The 13137-nt window shown below is 40.0% G+C and overlaps 2 protein-coding genes across 2 annotated transcripts in view; one reads left to right on the top strand and one right to left on the bottom strand.

The window, feature by feature from the left end:
- Positions 1–13137, bottom strand: part of LOC306859737 (uncharacterized protein) — a 708874-nt gene that overhangs the window by 139736 nt on the left and 556001 nt on the right. The window lies entirely within an intron of this gene.
- Positions 517–12423, top strand: LOC306859598 (1-acylglycerol-3-phosphate O-acyltransferase Pnpla3-like). The gene is made up of 9 exons (XM_079400708.1): positions 517–804; positions 1761–1993; positions 2663–2728; positions 2836–3045; positions 3376–3436; positions 4307–4528; positions 4609–4741; positions 11382–11504; positions 11591–12423. Exons 1-9 carry the CDS (start codon positions 600–602, stop codon positions 11853–11855), a joined length of 1518 nt encoding a protein of 505 aa, XP_079256834.1. The 5' UTR covers positions 517–599; the 3' UTR covers positions 11856–12423.

Raw genomic sequence — 13137 nt, 5'->3', positions numbered from 1 at the left:
TGTTGATAATCGCCTTAAAGCAATCCATTCAGCTGTGGGACGTGACATCACTGGCTTATTACTTACGGTAAATCAACCCTAACTATGTGAATGGTAGGTACATTTAAAATGATTTTATCTACACAAGTCTTAAGTTTTAGAAGAGGAAGTTGATACATTTTAGTTTCAGGTTTAGTGATTCATAGCTCTTCTAGGTTTAGTTCTTCCTGTTGGTGTGTGTGCTTGAAATCTATGATGGGTTTAGCTAATCTCTATGGTAATCTAGTCATTTGAAGACATTTACTAAATGTCAAGCACATGACTGCTCTAAGGACAACAATAATACATCTGATGGCCTCTGAAAGTGCGTAGACACAAATATAATAGGCCTACTTTAGACATCATGAAGTGAGGAATTGATTTGAGAATTGGATCTCCTCAGTGGCTTCACATCATTCACAGAGACCCAGAGGGGAAGGAGGGACTTCTGTGGTTTTTAAAAAGCATCTTTTTGATTTAACAACACCGTGACTGTCTGTTTTAATATGTTGTGCTGATGCTTCACATCCAAAGTTAGTTCGAGCATTGAAGAACTCATACCATCTGAGATTATTCTAGTCATGTCATCACCCTTATGCATTCTGTCTAAAAATGACAACCTCTCTGTGTCTTTCTGCGGTTCTGGCTTTCTAGCTACATACCAGCTCGGTGCTGCGCAGAGTCTTTTGGATAATGCGGCCTGGATCCTGCAAGGAGCTCCGAGGGTCTATGGCGCGTCTGCTGGTTCCCTCGTCGCTGCAGCGGTCGTCTGTGGCTCCAATCTAGGTAATCTGAGATCCTTCTATTCATAACTTTCATTGACTGACTAGGACTTAGTATTTTACTTACTGTAAAGGTTGTAGGCTTAAAACCCACCTCAACAGGACCAGATTGGTACTGGGTTTACCGTTTTTTTTTCAACTGCTTACACACAAAATCTTTATTTGTCACACAGTTTCTGAAACACCAGAACCACACATAAAATCTGCACCAAATACACTAATTTTCGCGCTTTACACACAATTCCCTATGTAACACACAAAAATCTAACAGGAATTATCTTGATTCTGTTTTCAAAAACAACCAATCAAAATGCCACACTAATTCATCAGTGCCTCACACTAACTCCTCACATGTGCAAACATGTATCACTTTACTGAACACCAATCAGTCATGGCTTTAGAATAGTCCTATAAATACACATCTACAGAACTACACATGGTTGATGTGTTTCTTTTCTTTCATATTGTGTAATACTGTATTCACGACCGCAAATGCTTACAGTAAAAAAAAATAATGGTTTCAACCTTGCTTTTGTGTTTACCATGAATTTTTCAACATCTCTCTGTCAATTACTTTAAATCTTGTACAGCAATGTACTGTACAGGAGCTCATGAAAGAAGAGCTTTAGGTTTTGAATAACTGTGTATATGATATATCCAAAAATGTAATATTAAAGCAAAGGTGTTTGCAATGTAAGACAACTGTTTGGTTTTTAGATGTGTTTGTGATATTTTGAATGCAGTGCTTCATTTTGCGAGAGATGTGAGGCATTTTGTATTTTGTGTGTGCAATTCTTGGATTTGTATGAGAAGTTTTGGAAAAAAAAGAGGCAAGGTTTTGAAAATGTGTGTAAGCAATTGAAAAAAAAATACATGTGATGTGCAGTAAGTCACTTGGATAAAAGAATCGTGACTTCTAATTGAGTCAGTAGTCATTAAATCCACCCTTTCTTCTCAAAGGACGCATTCGAGACCAACTTTTGGAGTTTGCGCGATTTACCAAACAGCATCCGCTCGGTCTTCTCAGTCCCACGGTGGATATTTTCCGGTGGCTGGAGGTCACACTGCAGCGCTGTCTGCCTGATAACGCACACACTCTCGCCAGAGGCCGTCTACACATCTCCATGACTCGCATCTCTGATGGAAAAAATGTCATCGTGTCAGAATTTAATTCCAGCAATGAACTTATTAATGTAAGCATTATGATTTTTTAAATGTTCATTCAGAGTAACATTTTATACAGTAATAAAGCAGCATTAATAAATAATTTGCAATCTATTATAGTTCATTCATAGTTTATAAACTGTAGTCTCTACATTATGTAAAAACAGTTATCTACAAATTATTACTGTTTAATTAGCTCATATGCAAAGAGTCAGATGTTTTATTATCCTTTTTTAACAACTTGTTACCAAACTGACATGCAGTATTTAAACCAGTAGAAAAGGAGTTGTTAATGATTCATTAGAAGTAAATTGTGCTCACTTTAGATTAGGTCATGGAAAATACTAAAATAAACACAATAACCTATTAAAAAATGTTCATTTTTAAACAACAAGAAGATAAACTTCATTAGTTTGAATTAAAAGGCATCAAAACTCTAGAAAGCAGACGCAAGATATTGCACATCCCATAGTAATATCTATGAAATCAGGTTTTCTTAAAACATTCTGAACACATGCAGCCCTTCTTTTCTGGAGAGAGGAAGAGCTGAATAAAATTCATCACTTGGACTTATTTGTTGATGATGAAATTGTGTTCTCTCTATAACTTATGTAATACAGGCCAAACTCTGCTTTTCTTTCTTTTTCTTTTCTTTCTTTCACTTTTTCTTTAAATGGCCTCGTTCCGTCCTCTATAAGGCACTTTTGTGTAGCTGTTTTGTCCCTGTATATTCTGGCGTGATCCCACCACAATATAAAGGTGAGGTGAGTAAAAGTGTTTGCACCGTAAGAGCCTAAAAACTACAGAAATACACTAAACCAACAGACTGCCCAGAATAAGCTATAAATACAGCACTCCTGTATGTTCCCAGCACTATATGGATGGAGGTTTCACAAACATCCAGCCCTTGGAGGATTCCTCTCCCACCCTCACCATCTCGCCATTTGCTGGACACATGGACATCTGTCCATCCGATACCTCCACCATCCTGTGCGATGCAATCATTCAGCAGCTCTCCTTCCAGTGCTCCATCACTAACTTCATCAGGCTGGTAGATGCCTTGTTTCCTCGGGACTGGAGGGTGAGATCTGTAACACAGGCACTTCTATGGTTTTTTTTTTTCTTTTCAGAGTAAACACAACCCTGAACACCTGGATAGAAACAAAGGGCTTGCTAACTTTTTTTTTCTTTTAATGATTTTACTCAGAAATAGCTTATACATTTAACAAATAATTACAAAGAAACAGTAGGCACCACATTCAACTAAACATGAAAAGACTTCAGTAGTATTTCCTCAAATATTTACAACTTTGAGAAAACTTTTAAGTGTAATATTGGTGAAGAAATTATGACATCATTTTTAGCAGCTAATTTTCTGTCATTATTAACTGTATTTATTGTTGATTGTCAGATTTTGAAGAGGGCTTTCTACAGTGGATACCAAGATACCGTATACTTCCTGCAGCAGAGCAGTGAGTTTTTATCAGATTATTATTACTATCATTATTATTATTTACATATTCACAGGTATGTGTACACTTACTTTTTTGCATTTGATAAGAGTGATACATAAAATGTCAGCGTATGGAGGACTACAACATACTGTAAACCCTCTCATGTAAACAATTGTAGAGATGCACAAATTCTTGTGCATCTTTTACCCTCTTTGAATGGAAATGTTGGAAATGTTCAGACTCCATGAAATTGAACAGAGGAGTCACTAATATTTCTAAAGTTGTACATATGTAAAGGGTTTACGTTTTCGAAGCTGTACATACATTGCTATTATACATATTAGAATTCATGTAAACAAAATAAAAAGTATGTATATACACACACACACACACACACACACACACACATATATATATATATACACACACACACACACACAAAAACACTACCATTCAAAAATGTTGGGGTCAGTAAGATTTTCATTCATTCATTCATTTGTTGGTTGGAAAGAAAGTAAGTATTTTTGTTAGACATGGATGCATAAAATTCATCAAAAAAATAATCGAAAATTTATTCTATGTATAAGATGTTTATGTAATAAAATATGTTTTCATAGTTTGTGTTGTCCCTTATCAGTGCAAAATTATCACAAATTTAAAAAAATTCATGCCAAACCTACAATCATGCCAAACCTACAATCCCACCTACAATCCCTGCCGGCCGGGGACTCGAACCCGCAACCTTTCGATTACAAGTCCGACTCTCTAACCATTAGGCCACGACTTCCCCCATTAAGTCGTGGCCTAAACCTTTAGAAGTAAGGTTTTGGTTCTGTCCACTTGCTTTAACCAGCGCTCTCATTAACACTATCTCTCACACCTCAACAGATGCACTGCCGCTGTATCCTCAGCGGAGAAAGGAGTCTGATGCATCTGATGATTCGGTGAGCTCAGATCACTGGATGCTGACACAGACTGATCGTGCAGAGCAAGAGGAATCCCATCAAAACTGCCCTGAACAACCTGCAGTCAATGGGGTTTGTTCATCCCCAAGTCCATCCCGTCAAGAGCCGACAGTACATAAGAACTCACCAGTAGAGGTTCAGGAAGGTACTGTAGAGTCCTGTTTCCATTTCTGAAAGTGGAGGATTCGATACAGAAGTGAAACAGTCTCCTATTCTCTGTTTTAGTGCTGCTGTGTAATATCTTGGGGCAGCTGGAGATTGTGAGTAATTCGAATGTCGCGTTACCTCAGCGGACGCTCTCATACCTGCTCTTACTGTTCACACTGCCAATCTGGAGTGCCACGACCTTATGGGACAGGTACTGATCTAATTATAGTTTATTTTGGAAAATGTGACCCAGGACACACAAAACCAGTCATAAGGGTAAATTTTTCACTTTTGAGATTTCTACATCATCTGAAACCTGAATAAATAAGCTTTCAATGGATGTATGGTTTGTTAGGATAGGACAATAATTGGTCGAGATGCAACTATTTGAAAATCTGGAATCTAAGGGTGCAAAAAAATCTAAATATTGCGAAAATCACCTTTAAAGTTGTTAGCAATGCATATTACTAATCAAAAATTAAGTTTCGATATATTAACAGTAGGAAATTTACAAAATACATTCATGGAACATGATCTTTACAAAATCAATAATTTTGACCCATAAAATATATTTTTGGCTATTGCTACAAATATACCCCAGCGACTTAAAACTGGTTTTGTGGTCCAGGGTCACAAATGTTTAGTAATGCACCGAAAATATTTTTTAGACTTACTTTTAATATGAAACAAAGTCACAGCTTTCAAATTCTTAAAATTTCACTACATAATTTAAACAATTAAGGTGTGGTGCGTGAACCCATCATCTCTTCATTTGTAGTTATATCACAAAATAAACATGAATGAAAATCACAAGGTGGTAAAAGATACAGTACAGCTTTCTGAAATGTATCATGTCTCACGTATTCACTCAGTGAGCGTTTTTTAATCACGGAAGATGTCAATGAAACAGCTCGTAAACAATATGTCACATAGTGTTGGTTTTACCTCAGGAACTCCATTCAGTGTCCATCAGCTTGTTGGTTAATGCTATAGATGATAATAATTTACAAAAAAATTACATATTTGTTTTATACTTAACCTGCTGTCTTCAATATTTAATGTGAATAGATCTGTCATGAAAACAAGTTTATTACAGCCACCATTTAAATTTTTATATTTTAACAATTAATTGGGTAACACTTTATTTTAAGGACCAATTCAGGTTACACTTTATTTTAAGGTGTCCTTGTTACACATTACATGTACTCACTATTATAATAACAATAATAAATTATGCATAACTACATGCAAGTAACCCTAAGCCAAACTCTAATCCTAACCCTAGCCATATAGTAAGTATACATGTAGTTAATTAATATTACTTAGTACTTAAATGTGTAATTACACTGTAGGGGCGTAAATTTCATCTTCTAACAGTAGGGGGGGACAATAAACATAAAATTTCTCAAGAGCAATTTTTGAAGGGGACACAAATAATACAGCCAAAATTGTACTGTACGGATAGATATGTGTACACAGTGTGTATAGCATGGAGACCGTGTTTAAATATGAGTTCGGTTCATATTGTTCACCACGCGGTCATATTATAATTATTATTTTGTGTCCTCCACATAGTATTTAGGTTTTGTCTAGGACTGAGGACTTCTCTTTAGATATTCACTGATCTGCCACTTAACATCATATTGAGCAAAACCCAACACATCGGTAGGTCTACAATATTTGCCTAATATCAGTTCAGGCTTATCGCCGTGTTAGTTATAGTGGGTGACAAGCTACGGAATTAAGCTTGGTAACCTTATAATCGCTCACAGAAAAATACATCCGATATCATCATTTTTTGTCATGACTAATTTATTAATGATCCAGCGTCATCTGTATTAAATAGAAAGAATCATTTCACACAATGTAGAATAAAATAGCCTTAACAGCCTAAGTTACTTACAAATAACTACTGAACAACTTTACTTGTGTGTGTGTATCGGTAAAGGTGGAAAGGAGGCAGTGGACCAAACCACTGCAAGGGAGGGGGACTGAAAACATTTATGAACTTAAAATGCTATTTTGCGTTTATTTTGTTTTACTACTTACACAATTATTTTAATTGTATGTTCATTAAATTATTTACAATAAACAGAGTCACTTGTAATGTCACACAGTCGGAAACTCGCTTATCTTTCACCATCATCCTCGCCAATTAAGAAGAAAACAAAACCCACAACCGCAGCAGGCCTAGCGGACATGGAGGAAGACAATTTGGCAATCACTATAAAGCGATTTGAGGACATTTTGAAGGCTTAATTAACAGCAATGTGCACCGAATTCGCCTCTCACATGACTACAATCCAGAATATATGCTCTAAAGTTGACTTTTTAATCGGGGAACAGAGAGAGCAGAAAAAAGTGGTCGGCGAACACACTAGGGGTCTGGATGCCCTCAAGCAACAAGTGATTGATCTACAGGACTGCAGCAGATGCAGTAATCTCCGCCTGCTGGGATTACCTGAAGGGGCCGAGAAGGATGACCCGATTGGCTTTCTCAAATGGTCACTGCCGATTTGGATCCCATCACTTGCAGGCAGAGACATCGAGATCGAACGTGCACATTGAGTTTACTCCAGAGCTTCAATGGATCATTCCTATTGCAAAAGGATGTGGTTTTGACTCCGGATCTAATCTTCTTGGATGGCTTTTCTGGATTGGCTCTGTCTCCGCAACAAAGGAATTTACATTTAGCTGCTCTCTGTCACGGTGCACACACGAGGGAGGAACCAGGAACACGCAGACGAGGATATATCTTCAAATAATAATCTTTATAACATCAAGGCAGGGCAAGACAAGGCAGGGCAAACCACAGACAGGAACACCGGGGAGTAACGAGTAGACCAGACAGCACGAAACTCAACAGGCAGGAACTTAAATACACACGCTAATGAGACGAACACGGCTAGACAAGAATTAACTGATGATTACATATGACAAGGACAGGAAACAAACCAAATAAGGGCACAAGGGGCAGGAACACATGACAGACACACAACAGTTCCCTGACATAACTCCCCCCTCCCGAAAGGCTCGTCCCGAGCCTTAACAGTTCCATCGGGGAGGGGGGGTGGGCGCTCTGGAGGCCTCTCAGGACAGACACGGACCACAGGACGGGGACCTCCAGAGCGGAACAGACAGACAGGACCCATGGCGGAGCAGGGAGCTCAGGAGGCCATGGCAGGTGGTAACTGTGGCCATGGCATCCTTCTTCGGCCCACCCACTCCACCCAGAGCTCTACTACCCCCCCCCAAAATTTCCATGGGGAATCCAGGGGGTATCAGGAGCCCTCCGGGGCTAGACAGACAAAACAGTACAAGACACGACAGAAACCCTCCAGGGTCAGACAAACACGACAGGACATCCCACAGGAACCAGAAGCCCTCCTGGGCTGGCTAGGAAGCTGAGTCTTCCTCTGGGCTTGACGAGGAGTCAGGGGCCCTCACAGGGTCCCTCAGCAACCTCCTCCACTTCTGCGACAGGGGGGGCAAGCGGCTGCGACTGGCCTCCATGGCCACAATTCAAGGAGCCGCCTGCCCCAGACGAGTCTCCATGGACAAGACAAGACATGGCATGACAAGGCAAGTTTAAAATGTTCCTGTGGGCACAACAAACACAAACACGGCTCTCCTGGCCGTGACATGTGGACTTGATCCACGGAGAGGGTATCGGCGACCGGCAGGCTTGAGTCAGCGGCAATCCGGTGGGCTTGAGTCAGCGGCGGACCGGCGGGCATTGAGTCAGAGGCGGACCGGCGGGCATTGAGTCAGAGGCGGACCGGCGGCGTGCACAGGGGAGCCGCGGACGGCGGCGTGAACAGGGGGAGCCGCCGACGGCGGCGTGAACAGGGGGAGCCGCCGACGGCGGGTTGGCTTTCCCCGCGGACGGCAGCGTTGATCTCCCGCGAACGGCGGGCACGGTGAAGCCGCCGACGGTGGGTTGGCTTTCCCCACGGACGGCGGACTTGGGTGAACCGCAGGTGGCGGCGTGAACTCCCGCGAACGGCGGGCTCGGTGTGCCGCGGACGGCGGCGTGAACTCCCGCGAACGGCGGGCTCGGTGTGCCGCGGACGGCGGCGTGAACTCCCGCGAACGGCGGGCTCGGTGTGAGCGGCGAGGTTGGGAGCCGCGGACAACGGCGAACTTCTCCCGCGAACGGCAGACTGCAGGGCTCGCGGCCAGCGGACTCGCGGCACTCGCGGTGATCCCACCAAACTCCCACGCCCACTTGACGCGGGCTAAGGCAGGATGACAAGCGGCGACTTCCATGCCGCGAGGGACAGACGAAACAGGAACAAACAAAAAGACTTTTAAAAAACGGAAAACAAAACGAGGTGAAGGGGCGCCGCTTACTGTTTTGGTCTGGTCTTCTGTCACGGTGCACACACGAGGGAGGAACCAGGAACACGCAGACGAGGATATATCTTCAAATAATAATCTTTATAACATCAAGGCAGGGCAAGACAAGGCAGGGCAAACCACAGACAGGAACACCGGGGAGTAACGAGTAGACCAGACAGCACGAAACTCAACAGGCAGGAACTTAAATACACACGCTAATGAGACGAACACGGCTAGACAAGAATTAACTGATGATTACATATGACAAGGACAGGAAACAAACCAAATAAGGGCACAAGGGGCAGGAACACATGACAGACACACAACAGTTCCCTGACACTCTCACTGCTGCATGCTTTTGACATTGTTGAATCTTTTGTTTCTTGATTTTGATGTATAATTTATTTTGTATTCATTTATATTAGTTAAAAAAATTTCAGTTTGCCTTTAAATAAAATAAAATAATTGTTCACACAAAAAAAAATAGTTGGGACAGGGGCATGTTTACCATAGTGTAGAATCTCGTCTTCTTTTCAAAACAGTTTGAAGACGTCTGGGCACTGAGGCAGAGCCGATCCTCCCTATACGCAGAATACGCAAGCTGCGTAGGGCCCCTGAAACACCAGGGGGCTCCCTTGCTCTCAAAGGGGCTGTTTACACCTGGTCACTTCATGCGTTTTTTCTTATTTGATAGCTATCCGATCCTGAAAAGACCAGGTGTAAATGCCCTCTGAAACGCATTCGAGACGGATATAAATCCGATCGCTCAAACCACTTCGGGAGGTGGTCTGGGCCGCATTCCAGATGAAACTGGACAAGTGTAAATGCATCTGGTTGTTGAAACCACATATGCTAATTTTACTCCTCCCAAAATAAACAAAATATATAAACGTGTGAGAGCGTTTTATAGGCTATATGGCATGTTATAGTTTGATATGACAGCGCTAATACAACAAGCATCACCACGGATGAGTAGCTGAGTATCTCTTCAGCAAGCCGCGAATGAAACTAAAAGTAAGTCGCAGACTCTCAACACACAATCATCTTCATTAAAAGTAGTGAGACTAACCTATCTTTCCAGTGCTGATGCCGTGCTCTCTCTTGTTGCGGTCTCTGATATTGAAATTATCTGACAACAAATAAAATGCAGCGCATATCTATTGCTTTCATTGACGTGAACTCCGTTAAATTTGCATATAGCGCAGGATTTAAAGAACAGATTTATATCCGTTTTGCAAAGGCACATTTATGTGGCCAAAATGGAAATGTTTTAACAAATCAGATAGATATCCGATATGAGAAAACACATGAAGTGACCAGGTGTAAACAGACCCAAAGATGTTTTAATTTTAGTTTCGTTTTTGAATTTGGCCAGCGGTTATAAAAAGATGATTTATTTTAATGTGGTGCGCTATCCCCCTCTCTAAGTAAAAATAAGTAAAATCATGTAATGTGAATGTCGTTAAATAATAATAAAAAAAAAAAAACAGTAGAAAGCATACATTTCTGGAGTTTTGGTGTTGGAATTTGGTCCAATTCTTGCCTGATATAAGTTTCCAGCTGCTGAAGAATTTTTGGTCGTCTTTGACGTATTTTTCATTTAATGATGCGCCAAATGTTCTCTATAGGTGAAAGATCTGGACTGCAGGCAGGCCAAATTCAGCACCCGGACTCTTCTACTACAAAGCCATGTTGTTGTAATAGCTGCAGTATGTGGTTTTGCATTGTCCTGCTGAAATACACGTCATCTGGAGGGGAGCATATGTTGCTCTAAAACCTTTATACACCTTTCAGCATTCATAGTGCCTTCCAAAATATGCAAGCTGCCATACCGTATGCACTTATGCGCTCCCATACCATCAGAGATGCTGGCTTTTGAACTGAAGCACAGGCATCCAACAAAGGTCTTCGGCCTTGTCCCTTACACACAGAGATTTCTCTAGTTACTCTGAACTTTTTGCTTATGTTATGCACTGTAGATAATGAGATTTGCAATTTGATGTTGAGGAATGCTGTTTTTAAAGTATTCCACAATCTTTTTATGCACTCTTTCACAGATTGGAGAGCCTCTGTCTATCTTTACTTCTGAGAGACTCTGCTGCTCTGAGACATCCCTTTTATAGCTAATCATGTTACAGACTTGACCAATTAACTTAATTAGTTGCTGGATGTTCTCCCAGCTGAATCTTTTAAAAATGTCTTGCTTTTTCAACTTTTTTGAGACCTGTAGCAGGCATTAAATTGAAATTAGCTCATTTAGTGGATAAAAGTGTAAAATTTCTCAGTTTAAACATTTATGTTCTCTATGTTCTATTGTGAATAAAATTTTGTCTCATGTGATTTGATAGTCTTTTAGTTTTCATTTTATGCACGTTTAAAAAATGTCCCAACATTTCTGGAATTCTGGTTGTAGATCATGAAAACCACAGGTAAAACCACACTCTTTTTTTTATTTTAAAATGCAACATTCTTATGCGGCTCATAAGCACTTGTGATTTGCTGTTTTGCAGGTATCAGAAATGGATCACTGACACTATGACTGTGGCATACTGGCTCTGGCATGGTATTAAGCTCTTCATGATTTTTATTCTCAAAATTGTACTGTCCTCTACAAGGAAAGCCTTTGGAGATATGTAAGTACACATTTTTCTGCTGTTAATTGTTAATGCTACCATTGTGGAAGTTTGAAAATCATAACTGTCCTCTGTCTTTTGCAAAGGATGCTGTGTCTGATCAGTTTCATACCTGCGCAAGTTCAGGATGAGCAGCACAGACGCAGAGAGCTGTCTGAGAGACACATGGCCTCCTCTAATCTGAATGGGCACGTCTCTGCTGTTTTCCCACCGAGTCCCTCCATGGCACAGACCCTCCCAAACCTCTACACACTCCTGTTTTCACTAGAGACAGAGAGCAAGTGGAGAAGACGCAAGATAGAGGTGCAACACACATTAAAGCAACACGTGGCCGATGTGAAAAGAAATTAAAAATATGCAAGAAATGCAAGATGGTAATGTTACTCATCATAGAGTGAAGCTGATACTGTATATTGTTCTGTGCTGCTTCAGATTGAAAGTTTCATTGTTTTAATGCAAAATACTGAATATTAACATACGACTAGCATTGGAACAATGCTCTAGATTATTAGTGTCCTTTTCTTTGTAAAGACCTATGAAATTTGTTAATGTCTTATGAGCCCATATTTTTGCTGGTGAACTAAAAGGCAACATAAAGAATTATAGAGAATATAAGGTATATGTGTTAAAAATAAAGAATTTTACTAAATGTATTTTAGGGCTGTCTAAGTTAACCTATTAAAATATTACTATTTTTACTAATATTAGTATTTTTTAAACGTTCACATTTACCAGGTTTTATAATATCACTATTTCATTCTATTATTTATATCAACAGTAGTATCAGTAAGAAATACATACAGATCTGAATATATATATTTAAATACATTTATAAATATCAATTGCAGTTACGCTGTCACCTTTTCCAGTTTTAACATTTTGCTTTAGTATTATGAAAATAAAATAGCCACTTGTTTGTAGTTTGACTTTGCATTTATTTATTTTGAATATATAGGACACCTGTGCTGTATGGCCACAGCTGACTATTAATTAGGTGGTTAGGTGGTTAGATCACAGGACTCTTCTTTCATCAAGCTCTAACTTCAAACTCCAGGAATCAGTTGAGATCGATTAGCAATGGTGCTCAATGCAGAATGTGTTTATACAGGATGCACTGAAATGTCAAGGGTGGCTAATACCATTCCAGACACCACTGCTGCCATTCACATCCACTAACAAATGCTACCATAATTTCATAGCAACTATTTACAAGACATTAACTCTCCAAAAGAAACCAAATGTGGTTTTACTAAAACAGAGCATATCGAAACATGGGCCTCAATCATGCAGTCGTATGATGCATCTGCGACCATCAGAACAAACATCTACTGATGCCACCTCCTCAGTTAAAAACCATGACAAATTACCTTTTATAAATGCCATAATATGCTAGGAGATGCTCAATCTGATATTGCCAAATAACCATATCTTACATTTTATACCCAAGTGTAATGTTGTTTAGCATAAATATCATTTCTGAAATGAGGTTACACACAGCATGAGATCCAGATAAACGTTCAGTTTTCTGTGGTTTAGTCTAAATGTCATACATAGTGCAAAATATCTCCAATGTACACTACGGATCAGAAGTTTGGGGTCGGTATGTTTTTAAAAAAAATGTTTTTATAAGAAG

The sequence above is a fragment of the Barbus barbus genome (genome assembly GCF_936440315.1).
Source record: "Barbus barbus genome assembly, chromosome: 40".
NCBI classification, from domain to species: Eukaryota; Metazoa; Chordata; class Actinopteri; order Cypriniformes; family Cyprinidae; genus Barbus; species Barbus barbus.
Note: the sequence above shows the minus strand (reverse complement) of the source record. Positions and strands in the feature narration are given on the sequence as shown.

Excerpts from the sequence above, each read along its gene's own strand:
- LOC306859598 (XM_079400708.1), top strand. The coding sequence starts at position 600 with ATGTCATCACCCTTATGCATTCTGTCTAAAAATGACAACCTCTCTGTG. Across the intron at positions 1,994-2,662 it reads CCAGCAATGAACTTATTAAT|GCACTTTTGTGTAGCTGTTT; the intron begins GTAAGCATTATG and ends GTCCTCTATAAG. Across the intron at positions 2,729-2,835 it reads CACCACAATATAAAGGTGAG|CACTATATGGATGGAGGTTT; the intron begins GTGAGTAAAAGT and ends GTATGTTCCCAG.